Source organism: Plecotus auritus, assembly GCF_963455305.1.
Source record: "Plecotus auritus genome assembly, chromosome: 1".
In the NCBI taxonomy this organism is placed as follows: domain Eukaryota; kingdom Metazoa; phylum Chordata; class Mammalia; order Chiroptera; family Vespertilionidae; genus Plecotus; species Plecotus auritus.
This window is the reverse complement of record NC_137770.1, coordinates 168,382,407-168,395,977: the sequence shown is the minus strand read 5'-3', so window position 1 is coordinate 168,395,977 and position 13,571 is coordinate 168,382,407. Positions and strand designations below refer to the sequence as shown.

At 43.1% G+C, this 13,571-nt stretch overlaps 1 protein-coding gene across 1 annotated transcript in view; it reads left to right on the top strand.

Moving 5' to 3' along the window:
- EGF (epidermal growth factor) overlaps window positions 1-13,346 on the top strand; it is a 95,614-nt gene extending 82,268 nt beyond the window's left edge. The window contains exons 21-24 of the mRNA XM_080682838.1: window positions 3,082-3,249; window positions 6,919-7,033; window positions 10,182-10,287; window positions 12,169-13,346. Of these exons, the coding sequence (XP_080538964.1) occupies window positions 3,082-3,249; window positions 6,919-7,033; window positions 10,182-10,287; window positions 12,169-12,419 (640 nt within the window). The 3' untranslated portion in view covers window positions 12,420-13,346. The remainder of the gene's footprint in view (window positions 1-3,081; window positions 3,250-6,918; window positions 7,034-10,181; window positions 10,288-12,168) is intronic.
- Window positions 13,347-13,571: the final 225 nt, after the last annotated feature.

Below are 13,571 nucleotides of genomic sequence, written 5' to 3'. Positions count from 1 at the left end.
GCTGCTTCCTGCATGCCCCCTACTGGGGATCAAACCCAAAACCCCAGGCATGTGCCCTGACTGGGAATTGAACCATAACCTCCTGGTTCATAGGTCGATGCTCAACCACTGAGCAACACTGACCAGGCAAGGCTTTTACTATTTATCAGTGGTAATGAGCAGAAACATAGTCTAAATTATTAGAAGAATTAAGTTATATTCATTCTGGGACAAAGTGGATGCCTTACATTATAAGTCATGTCAGCCTGACAAAAATAATGGAAAATGCTCATGATTATTAGCAAAAATAACTCAATTCTAATAAAAATCTGTTTCAATACTCATATTTACATGCTATAATTTTCTAACCTAAGATAAAGCTAGTGCTAGTTATTCTTGATTTTGATAATAAAATCAAGTAGTTTTTACTTGTTCGTGGTTTCTTATCATCCCAAATAATAAAATTATGAAAACAAATGTTCTAGGTTATTAGGTCCTTTTTAGAAGACTTTATGATAATATGAACAGTACGGAAGAGTTGGGCATTGCAATTAATATATTATGTTCATCTGGACCTGGTAGTGTCAATTAATTAAATGGCTTATAAACTCTAACACATTGCTTTTCTTCCTGCCATTAAATCCTGATGAGAATATCATATTCCTCTGATAATGTTTTAAACATGTGTTGTTATAAAAGGACCAAATCATATTTGAGGACCTTTCATCAAAATCAATATTGAAACTATAACAAGAATTCCCATTAATTTGGATCATAACAGTAACTTTGCTTTTGAATTCTACATTTAATTAAACTGTGGTTTAATCAAACATTCAACCCTTCCCTCTTCCTGCCCGGTGACCTCACCTTGTATGTTTTAAATTCCATAATAACACATCTCTTGGGAGCACTCCAGTCCACCTTTTATTAGAAACACTTCATGGTCAGCCTTCCGCATAGTGCTCCCAGCGCTGCGAGCAGGCTTATAAAGAGTGCTCTTTCCTTGCGTGCAAGACAGGGACCCCCGGCTGCCCAGGGTGCAGGGATGTGAGGACTGGAGTCTCCATGCCAGGGGCTTCCTCCACGCATCCCGGGACTGGAGATCCTCAGAGGACTCCAAACCTCCTGAGCTTAGAAATGATCCTCATTTATTCTGATTAGGCTTTGAACCAACCCACGCCCTTCAGGAAGGTCTTCTTCAGACCAGTGCCCCGCACTGGCACTGTGAAATGTTTCATGAACTAAGGGTCCCGTGGTCAAATCCTTTTGAAAAATGCTGATACTCTAGCCTCCAAGTCTTGATTGACGGTACAACACAGGTGTGAAAAAGCGTGGTTGGCCTTCACTTAGTCTAGAATTTCTTGAAATTATTTGACCATAGAAATTGAAACTTATTTGGCCAGGGAATCTTTTGTTTGGTTTAAGAGAAGACCTCAATAACCCAAAGAACCAGTGGTGTGTGGCCCACCCTGGTGAACCTGTGGAATGCTGACTCACTGCTCTGGGTCCTATTCGGCTCACAGAGGCTCGGCTACTGCAGCCCGTCATGGCCTCCTACATTTCTCCATCTGATGAAATGTATAATCCTCGGTATATTCCTTGAGACCTTAAAATCTCTGCGAGAACTCGAGGTGTGGCCCATTCATATTAAAAGTGTGTGCTAGGCATTGCTACTTAATGTCTATAACCAAAGATAGCTGGAATTAAAACAGATTCCAGGAAAGCCTGGAATCACTTCATAGTCCTTTATGCTTCCTACACTCAGATCCTGCTGTCTCTTGCCTGGCCAGTTCTAGAGTAGCTTTCAGAGGTGCATATGGCTTATATAGGAGGAAGAACATAGGCTTTGAAATCAACCATTTGAATGGAACCTGCCATTCACTAGCTGAGTGACCTGGCCCAAATTACTTAACCCCATTTAGAGCCTCACTTTCCTCATCTGTAAAATGGGAACAAGCCATCAAAAATAAGCAAAAGTGTCCAGCACAGTGTCAAACACATAAGGTGCTTAACAAATGCTAGATCCCTTCCCTCCTATCTCTGAAAGTGACTCACCAAAGCTCCTATGACCAACTCCAGGTAGAGCTAGGGCAGAATCAAGATATTCTGGGGCTCTGTCTAATGTCTTTTTCCATGCGGCCCCTTTCTACCATGGGGTCTGGTATCAGTTCTCTGTTTTCATTCCGTCACGTCCTTTTGGAATAAGGTGGCTGCATGAATAGATAGATAGCTGGTCCAGGGTCAAGGGGAAGACATTCCTACCAAGTGAGCATCACAAAGTATTTAATAGGATCTTTTTTTAAGTTTATGCTCTCGTGAGGAAGAATAAAACAAAGCAAAATAAAACTGCCTTTCTCCGCAAGGTGCCCAGTTTCTGGAAGCACTCACTCCCAGTAGATGGCAGCATTGTTTCACTTACTTGCATCCGGAGGTTCAGCGTGTTGGTCGCTGGTGGTTAATTCTAGAAAGTTTTTCTCTGGTGAACTAGCAGGAGGTTTTCGGTGATGCCTCTTTTCCCCTCCATTTCATCTCTCCCCTTTGAAGAAAGTAGGCAAACGCTGGGGTCTCGCCACCGAGAGCTTTTCTCTGGGGCCTGCGGTGATGGAAAAGAAAAGGTTTCCTCCGTAGACGAGGCTGAGCTTTCTTGTTCACATTACTGTGTAGCCTGGGCTCAGGCGAAGGACTGCTTTCACATGCTTCCTGCCTCCGAATTTAGATTTCATTGCAACCCGGCCAAACATTTGTAGGAAAACTCGGCTTGGCGCTTAGGGCAAAGTTGCTTTGTGTTGGTCTTAAAGGCAGCGCCTCAGGATTTTCGCCTAAGAGTAATTGATCTCTAATCAATGACCTGCGATGCCGGGTGGAGACAGTGTGGGAAATCCCCCGCCGATCCCCGGGCAAACGGACGAAAGGGGCAGTCCACGCAGCATGGACGTGAGAAGCAGGGGGCGTGGGGCTGACCCCTGATGGATTTCCCAGATGCGTCCGAAAAGCTGCGTCTGGAAATGCAGAGGCTGAGAAGACAGCTGGGTATGGAGTCTGAAGCACAGAAGCGTTTGGGGCCGGGGCTTCCAGCTGACCACTGTGTGTGTGTTGTCACAGCTGTGTCGTGGGCTTCGTCGGGGAGCGCTGTCAGCACCGGGACTTGAAATGGTGGGAGCTGCGCCACGCGGGCCGCGGGCGGCAGCGGGACATCACGGTGGTGGCCGTCTGCGTGGTGGTGCTGGTCCTGCTGCTGCTGCTGGGGCTGTGGGGCGCCCACTACTACAGGTGAGCCTTTGGTCCGTCCGTCCGCACTTTCAGCCTCACAGCCCCTCCCGGGGGACGCCTGCCTCCCTGAGAGGGACGACCACACCCTTCTGCACTCCAAACGGGGTCACAGCGAAGGACAGTGGCACAGGGGGCAGGAGTTCCCAGCTCCCAGACGGCAGCGGTTTTCCTTTTCCTTCTTCCACTCCAGGCCTTGTCCACACGCCTGCGTAGTGCCTGGGGCTGCTGATTAATGAGGCGGTTTTGTACCCACGTTTTCCCCTTGTACCTGCTTCCCCCTCACGCCTGCATAGCTGCTTTCTTTCGTGGCTGTCTTCCATTGAGTTGATTTCCCACAAAGCACTCGCTTTTGTTCCAGCAAATCAGTATCTTCCCCGACTCGGGAGGAAGGTTTTGGTCCTTGGATTTTGTGTTTTCAATCATTTCAAGTTAAAAGTTAAAAGCTGTGAAACCATTTTTGCACATTTCGTTTTTAAAAATTGACACTACGTTGGGATGAAGGAGTAGGCATCACACTGCTGACGTTCCATTTTCCTAAAAAGTAGGACATCATCCTCCCTCCATGACCCTCAACACTGAGAAACGTTTTATGTTCTGTTACGTTTGTGCTGTACCAAATCACTGAGTTGTTAACACTTTGGGGCTGAAGGGAACTTTATGGAGTCATCGAATTCGATCGCATCATTTTATGGCCGAAAAACCTAATCCCCATTTAACTAACAGGTCCCAATTTCTGGGAACGTATGGAATACATACCACCATCTGCCAATAAAACTCCAACCACACTCACTGGTACTACACAACCACGTGGGTGTCAACTGTCTTGTATTATGGAGAACTCAACATATTCAAGATATGTTTGTCTGAGATCCTGCTATATCCTAGTGCAGTGGTTAAGAACATGGGCTCTAGAATCACACAGTACAGGTTCAATTCCTAGTTCATGTTGAATTAACATTAGGAGCCCGTGTGGCTCAGTTGGTTGGGCATCGTCCCATGCACCGCAGGGTTGCCAGTTGGATTCCCCATTGGGCCATGTGCCTGGGTTGTGGAGGCAGCCAAGTGATGTTTCACTCTCACATCAATGTTTCTCTCTCTTCTCTCCCTCTCCTTTTCTCTCTCTCTAAAAATCAATTAAAAAAAACTTTAAATAACATCAGGCATGTTATTTAATCTTTATATTCATTAATTTCCTTTGCTATAAAATGGGAACAAGAATAGTACATGAGAGTTACTGTGGGATTGAGTTAATCTAAATAAAGCATTGATTGTAGGTCTGGCATTTAAGACCTATCTGTTGTTATTATTATGTTTTTCCATGAACTATAACCTTCCCCCAAAGAGTCACATGTTCCAAACCCTTTTCTAGTTCAAGACACAAGATTCTCAGGCACGGCTGGAATTTTTAATCCAGTGGTCCATCAGTAACCATTGTATTCTGGTATTCAAACATGATCTCAAATGTCTGTGGGAAGAATATTGAATAAGCAGTGTTTCATCCCATTGGACAGAATGCCAGAAGAAAAATAGATGCTTGGCAAATAATATTGTAGACAAAATTGGGAGCAAGAAACTTAAGGTTATGTGTGCCATGATTATCAAATAATTTTTCTTATTCTATGTGCTGTGGCATAGTAAGTATGTTTTATGTTCCGTTGATGTGCTTCAGAGCTCTGGATTGAAAGCCAGGGGCAGATCGCTGGCTTTTCTTACTTAGGATTCAAAGACCAGCTCAACTGAAAGATGACTGGAGACTTTAAGAATGTCTTTAGCCTCTGACCCCTGGGTACCTAAAATCAAAAAAGTGATAAGGACTACTCCTTCAAAAAGAAAACTTATCAGAAGTCTTTTATTTTTCTTTCCTTTTTGTTGAAATGCATCCAGAGTTGTGAAGTTTTTTTCCTGAACAAAGATATGGTTACTTACCGAGCAGTTCTGGCCAGTGGAACCGCTGACCCCACCACAAATTTTCAGCTATGTTCTTGACTTCATTTGTACAGTAGCTGTATCGATTCTGATAAGATCAAATTAGATCTGCCAGTCTACATATTGCCATGTCAGTAAGATATGCCAATAAATATAGCTCTGGCTTTGAGTTATTTATTTATTTAATTAGAGAGAGAGAGAGAGAGAGAGAGAGAGAGAGAGAGAGAGAGAGAGATATTTGTTGTTCCACTTATTTATGCATTAAGTGGTTCATTCTTGTATGTGCCCTGACCGGGGATCAAACCCATAACCTTGGTGTATTGGGATGATGCTCTAACTAACTGAACCAACTGAGCTACCTGGCCAGGGCTCTAGCTTGGAGGTTTGAAGTTAGACACACTAAGTGACTTTCTTTGAAGAGTCAGTTATTCCTTACTTTGTATCAGTCCTTGCCTGTCTTGTCTAGATTGTTTGATACTATTGGTCTTGTATATCTCTCAAAAGGTTGTTTGGGAAACTAAATAATTTTTGAAGTATTGAATTATTACTTCATAAACCTAGGTTTCTTGAAACAATAGGAAGCATTCTGTCACAAACTATAACTCCTGTCACTTTGGAATCGATTATGTTAGCCACTTGCTTCAATGTTTTTCTTAATGCCTTTGATTACAATTACCCCACCCCATTTCCCGGAAGCATCGTTACAGCAAATTCCCAGCTTCTGAGATGGGGCTTTCATAGCAGCGCCTACCTTCCTGTTGCCCTTGCTCAGACGCCCAGGCAGGCCTGTTGGACACAGGGATGCCCTCCTCCACCGAATTAGGCTGCTGCAGACCCAAGCCGACAGTGCTGTTTGGACTCCCGAGGCTGGCTGGTGGTCTTCACCACTGCATTTCCTCCCTTGCCTTCACTCTACGGCTGCTCCGTACATTATACACCCGTCTCTCCCCCTTGGGAGGCCGCTGGATCTCCCCTTAGTGCTAGATCTCCCTCCAGTGCCTGACACCATGCATTGTATAGACTCAGCGCTAATTTTTTTCCAGCCAAATAACTATTTATAAAACTGAATTTGGAGGTAGGAGGCCTAGTCTATTTCCTGGCTTGGCAACTATATTGCGACATGCTCTGGGCCTCCACTCCCCGTGTTCTTGCCTGTAATGCCTGTGAGCAGGAGGCCACAGTGAGCCAGTGGAAGGAGCCCTGGGCTGCCCTGGTTTGCAGTGAGTCTTGGGTGGTCACTCTGTCTTCGGCCCCACTGGCTTCACTTATAAAATGGAGCTGATGTAGTGTGTGTCTCACGATTGCTGTGATACTATTTCCATAGACTGCCCTCCTCCCCACCAAGGTGTAAATCCGTTACGGTAGAGATTTTTTGTTGTTGTTGTGGGGTTGCTATATCCCCAGTCCTAGGACAGTGCCTGGGATGTAGTTAGTATTCAATAGAGAAGTCTGTGAATAAATTCATGGCTCCCTCCCACTTCCATTTTATGCCACCACCACCCCCCCCCCCCACCACCAATCTCACAGCACCTTGGAAAAAGTGAAACATCATCTGGAAAGTTCTCCAGAAAGTAAGGCCTTAAAAATCCAAAGTTGTCTTTCTATTTTTCTTAATATTTCATCTCCCCCATGCATTTTAAGTACCTAAATTGCAGTAGCAAGCATAGTTGTCCCTGATCATCACTGAGCGGGCTACTGTTTTGTGTTGTGTTGAGATGGTCTCACATTTTGGTTTGATTGCAGGACTCAGAAGCTGCTATTGAAAAATCCAAAAAACCCTTACGAAGAGTCGAACAGAGATGTGAGTGCTAGGCCTGTAGACGGAGAGGCTGGGATGTCCTCTGGCCCCCAACCTTGGGTATGTGACCAAAGTGCATGAAGCAAGAAATTGGCTCTATATTAATCCCAGCTCATTTTTTCTCGTTCTTCTGAGTTCAGAGAGACTGGAAGCTGATCTAGCTTCCAGCGGGTGTTAATATTATAGCCAACACCACAATAACTGGGCGGGGTGGGGAGGCGGGGAAGAGACTCTGTTCTAAAGTAAAGTAATCCAACAGGCTACAATAGTGCCATACTTTAATTGTACAAGAAACTTATGGAATCTTTTTTTTAAATCATGTAGTTTTTTCCTATAACATAGATTTTGATGTATATATGAAAAGTCTTTCCCATTTTAGGTGTCCCTCTTCAGATGGATGTCTTAAAAACCCAAGGTTATTCTCCTAATTGCCTGCCTATTTCTTTTCTCACAAACATTTCAAATCCTTGAACTTCGGCAGCAAAATAGTTGCCAGGTTTAGCAAATAAAAAATACGGCACACCTAGTTCAATTCATACTAATACTGAAGGTTCAAATTTAAATTCAAATTTAACCAGGTGTCCTATTTTTTTTATCTGGCAACCCTATGTATTCAAGTTCAAAATGCTTCGCGGATTACTCACTTCAGTCATTGATCGTAGAACACTAGAGGGCAGACTTGAGACAGGCTAAACGTTTGAAACTTGTTATTTTTGTTCCCAGAAACCTGTCAGAGATGATTTGACTGGCTCACTGTGTGCTGTTGGTGTTATCGGTGGGATAGATTGTGGAAGAGGCTGGAATATATGGCAGGTCCCTAGGGGATTGAAACCTGTGGGCAAACAGGGAAACGTTTATTAGGAGAGCTTATGGAGAGGCAAAGGCACACTTCGGAGTCCTTCCCATATCACTTTGCCCGTTTCCCAGCCTCCACCTCCAGGGCATTCCCAGGGGATAGCTTTTGACTGATAAGTGATCATCTGCCCTGCCTATACTATCATCCAGCGTGTACTGATTTTGTGGTTGAGCCTGAGTATAGAAATTCAATTAGAAATGTGAGTTCTAGCCTTACTTACCCTCGCAGCAAATAGAGGTCTAATTTTCAGCAGGTCACGTAACCCCTGCCTCCTCTTCAGGACACCAAGGGGTTTGGATCGGATGCGCTCTAAGATTCCTCTGTCTCTAGAGATTCCATAAGTGTGTGATTCTGGGTGCACTTAGCTATAGAACATCCTCAGTTCTTTGAGGCCTTAGGACTTCTAAGTCCACAAATTGTGCTTGACAGTCTATATGGTATTTCATTCAGGTTTTGAGTAGGAAGTTTAATTCATCTGACTTAAATCATGGGAGAGAAAGAGACACAATCTGTGTGTATTCTTTTAAGAAATCAAAAACACTTGCTGTTGTCATGAGCAGCTTGTTGGTTGGTGGACTGGGGCTCCCAAGCTCAGTCCCCCTCACCAGACATCAATGAGAGCGGCACTGAGCTGAGCACACAAACTAGGAGGAGCAGCTGCAGAAACAAATCTGGTTCTGTCAGCTGCCATCCATATCTCAGCCCAGGATTCAGAGACCTGTGTTCTGCTCACAGAGAGACATGTGGTTGGAAATTTTGCAGTGCAGACGGCTGAGTTTTGACTGCAGCCAGAAATAATGGGCATGCCCCCATAAACAGTGGGTCACATATTGATTTTGCAAAATGTTGCTTCAGGGAGTCCATTCATGAAGAGGAGAGGGATTAGTGTTGTGGGAAACAAGAGAATAAAAACACGTGTTCAGGGGATCCACTCTTCCATGATCAACATTTCTCTCCCGACTCAACTCCACTCATCATTCCTTTCTACACTTTTCTCAAAACCTGAGCAAGGTTTTTCCATTCCCTTTTCCTCCTTGTATTTACGGGTTATGGGTTTCTTCATGTAGGGCTCATTTCTGAACAAATGGAGCTCGATTAGCCAAAACCTTGGGCAGGCCCTCCTCTGAGTCACTAATCGGTAAGGAAGGACTTTGCCAAACTGCATCCTTTATTCTGGGGCCTGAGGTCACTTCCCTTCTTTCCTTTTATCATCGATCTATTTTAATATTCAGTGTATGAGGTGTGAATGTGAACCAGTGAACTCTGGTCAGCCCCCATTGCAAATGCCACATCAATTGTTGATAATACAAATAAGAACAAAAATAATCATTTTGTTGCCCAAAGAGAAATGTTATTTTCTGTGTCTGCCTTTTAGAATTCTGGTTCCCACACTGTTCAACCATGTAAAAGCATTTGGTGGATTCCTGCAAATAGTAATTGCACTATTAGTTATTACTACCCATGCATGACTCCCATTACTCAGAACTTGGCAGCATATTTAAATGAATTTTATTAACTGCACACACACATTTGAAAAGTTGGAGCACATCTTATAGGAGTCTAGAGGCCCGGTGCATGAAAATTCATGCACTGGAGGAGGGGGGGTCCCTCAGCCCAGCCTGCCCCCTCTCACAGTCCAGGAGCCCTCAGGGGCAGGAGGCAACCTGGCGATCAGAGGAAGGTAACACCCCATCACACCTCTGCTGCTGCCACTGCTGGCAGTGCAAGCCTCGGCTGGGCCTGGTTACCTGAGCCTCAGGCGGCCCTGAGCAGCTGGGCAGCTGCCATCTGAGGCTTACCTGCACCTTGGGCCGGCCCTGGGCGGCTGGGGGGCTGAGGGGACTGGGGGACTCCAGAGGGAGGCACAGAGCAGCCAGGCCCATCTTGTGATGCTGCCATATTTGAGGGTGTGGCGGTCAATTAGCATATTTCCTCCTTATTGGCTGTGGGTGCCACCATCTTTCGATGGCGTGAGCGTCAATTAGCATATTCCCTCTTTATCAGATAGGATATTATTTTTCTGGCCTATTGACAATGCTTAGAACACTTATGGATTCTTGGGTTGATTAAAGTAAAGCATGACCCAAAACTTGGGATTCTGGAATTAGGATAAATTGTTCAGTAAAGATATTAATAGGGCCTGGTTGCTTTAATAGAGAGTAACATCAAGTTCCAAATTGAACTAAACTTCTCATTAATTAGCCAGATAAATAAATTTGACAGGACCTTTCTTTCAGCTTTCAACTTTCATGGTATGAACATGAGAAGCCATAGCCTCTGATTTCATGTATGCTGAGATAATTTATGAATTATAATGATGTTCTCTCTCTCCCTCCCTTTTATTCTCTGCAGTTTGTGGTTCTAAAGGAACACCAGAATCTCAGGGATGGGAATCAACCTGTGGTCCCCCAGGATGGCCAGGCAGCAGATGTTGGCCAGTTTTTCTCCCTGGAGCATGGTGAATGGTTATCTTTACCTTCATTCTGACTTTTTTTTTCTGAATGTAAAAAGTGTCATTTAAGCCCAGAAACAAGAGTTAAATTGGATAAGCTACGTGAGCAGCTGGCTGTATTGGAATGCCATTGAGCTTCAGAGAAAGATATTTGGGCTGGATTCCCTTTTCCAGATGTGAGGTTACCATGTTCTCAAAACTCTGGTCACATAGCAGTCCGCTAGGTCACTTTGAGCAAGTGCACAATGAGTTGACTCATTCTGAGTTAGGTTGGATTTTAAGGCCATTCTTGGGGTTTGGGTTTATATTGGTAGTTGTTGGTATAGTTTCAGTGACATTGTCAATGGATCTAAGAAAATGTGTTCCATGTTCTAGAAGGAAAGGTTCCTGTACGTTTAGGTTGATCAGGGGGCTCTCCCAGGGAACGGGGAGTATTCAAGTCTTACCAGGGCTAGCCTTCAGCTACAAGCCTGGACATCTAGGAAGTCCATCCAAGCCACTGGGAGAGGGGCCACAAATCAATCCAGGTCCTCAGGCTGCTTTGGAACTCAACCCGCCTCAGGTAGAAATGGAGTTAGATACGCGTTGACATAATGCCTTTGACAAGAGTTGTATTATGATGAACTTCTGGGGTTTCAGTCTCAGATATCAAAGTTCTGTTTCATAACTCAGAACAAGGTTGAATATACTTTGTATCATACGCTTTGAGAAAGGTGCAGAGAAACTTTGAGCCAACAAAAACAGTTCCTCTGCTAGCGTTTTAACTGCACTTACATTTTCTGATATTTGTCCTTCACAAATATGCTTATTACCATACTCTCCTCCTCAGATTTCCTTGTAGAGAGAACATGGGCTTCTTATTTTTAAAACTTACTCTAAACTTACCTCTCATACATATGTTGCCATGGAACCCAATTCAGTTGAACTTTACTTCATAATACCCAGAGGAACACCCTGGATATTAAGGTACACTTAGGAATTGACAATTAAAATTATGGTAAATATTATAGTGTTACATGTACTGTTCTCAGTGTTGTTACCTGGTAATGAAAACATTCACCATTTTCAAAAGTTGCTTTGATTTTGTTGTTGTTAGTAGCATTATTATAAAGTAATGGAATACCTTATATATAGTTACATTCTACTTTTTTTTTGAAGAGCTAAAAATACATAATTCTTTGTTATAAAGATAATCCACTCTAGAGGCACATATATTATAATTTTATAAGTTAACCAATAGCACAAAGATTTGACCATATATGGTTAAACCCAGGAAAGAGCTAAGGACTCGGCTGAGTACTCAGGAATAGATGAGAATATTTCTCTTTTGGGTCACTCTATTGCAAACAGCTTGAGCCATTCTCTGCATGCCATTCATACAACCATCTCCTAATAACATGTCCAGCTGTCTCATAAATCAAGATGGGGTCTTTGTGAATCTCTTCTCTGCTCCTGGAAAACCTATTAAAAACACAGGCTATGCCAGTGGTGGACCCATAGAGCCATAGTCATTGACCTCAGCCACCATCAGCTGGTGCAGGTCCAGTGGGAAGCACCACGAGAGGGTAGAGCACCATGCGAGGGGATAGGAATGCAAGTGCGTTCAAAGCCTGAGCTCTGGTCTCAAGTCACTTCTGGTCCAGATAGGGAGCGAGGAAATACACAGGGAAAATGCAAGAGCAATGTCAGGTAGCATAGTCCTTTGAATCATCTCAACCAACCAAAAGTATTGTAATTTTTAAAGAATTGGGTCTTGAATGGTTCAGGAATAGGTTCATTTTGTGCCACATTTCAGGTCTATTCTCCAACCAGTACTATTAAGATATATCTTGCTGGAGATTGTAAATAATGTGAATTCTAAAATTACTTTCTTTTTTTATTGTATAGGGTCAGCGCAACCGACATTGTGGAGGAAGGAGCCCCAGATGTGTGTGGGTACAGGGTACGGCTGCTGTGTTCCACCATCCAGTGATAATGGCTCTGGTCCCCAGAGGATGGAGGGTAGCTTTCCTCTCCCCTCCTCTGGGGCACAGCCTAATGCTGTGGCGGGTGAGAAACCCCCTTCTCTCTGGCCAGCTAACGCATCATGGCAACAAAGGGCCCCAGATCCACCACACCAAGTGGAGCTGACTCAGTGAAAACTGGAAGTTGAAGAAGAACACTGCTGTGTGTGTGGACAGTAATACTTTGTTCCAAAAAGTAGAGGGAAAGAAAATACAAATCTGACTCCTCAATCTCTACAACGAATCACCTGCTCAGCAACCTGGAAGCAAATATGAATTGCCTTTTTGCTTCTTCCTTCAAGCAGTCCCACTATGGATTTTCACATCAGAGTAACTGCGAGAACCACTAGATAACTCATTAGAAACCAAATGGGGACAGTTTTGCTTTATAAATTGTGTTGTCTTCAATAATCAATAAGATAGATTCTTTTTCCCCTTCAGCCCCAGAAGAAATCTGGGGTTGAAGCAGGCAATCACACAGGTATGGCCAGTTATAAAGTAACTGGACAGAACATTTAGCTCAATCTCATGAAATGGTTAGAATATTAAAATTACTGTTATGATACATTGCAGGCATTTAATTTATCACTATTTAACTTATCCATGCTGGTAATTTTGAGAATGAATTATGATAAATTAATGGAAGATGTTCTCATTTAGAATCTGATTTCCTCAGAATTAGATGACTTATTTTTCTATCATAAAATCTTTAAATGAAAAAGTTCCCCAACAGACCTCAGTGTTTCTTAGGCATTACTCTCCTCTCCCCCTCAGAAGTTTTTTCTAATGAAAATGGTAAATTTGCCTTTATGTGTTTGCACATAATTTTTTACTTATTTTCAAATGTGAGATTGTAAGCAAATTGCCAGATTTATTTTCATTATGAACAGCGATTGATTTCTTCTAATTATTTAAATAAAATCACTGTAAAACATAAACACTGTATTGTATACCTGGCTAAATAATAAGTTACAGTCTGTGGGCATGTTAGAGTTGAATCAGAGTGATTCGCTAAGCTTGCTATTGTTACTCCTTTAGAAAAATTAAAATTTCTTTAACTTTATAAAGTAAGTTTTCACAAGGTGTTCTAAATAAGTACCATTCTTGCAGCCCAGGCATCGTTAGTACAATTTACACAACCTAACACAGGAACTGGATGTTGTTCAGGGCTTTGGATTGTTTAGTTCCTACATTAACTAGTCTTCGTTCATCTTTTTATTTTTTTCCAAAGCCTTGGGCTTTGGTTATACTAGAAGTCAGCATAAAAATGAATGGAAGTACATCTAT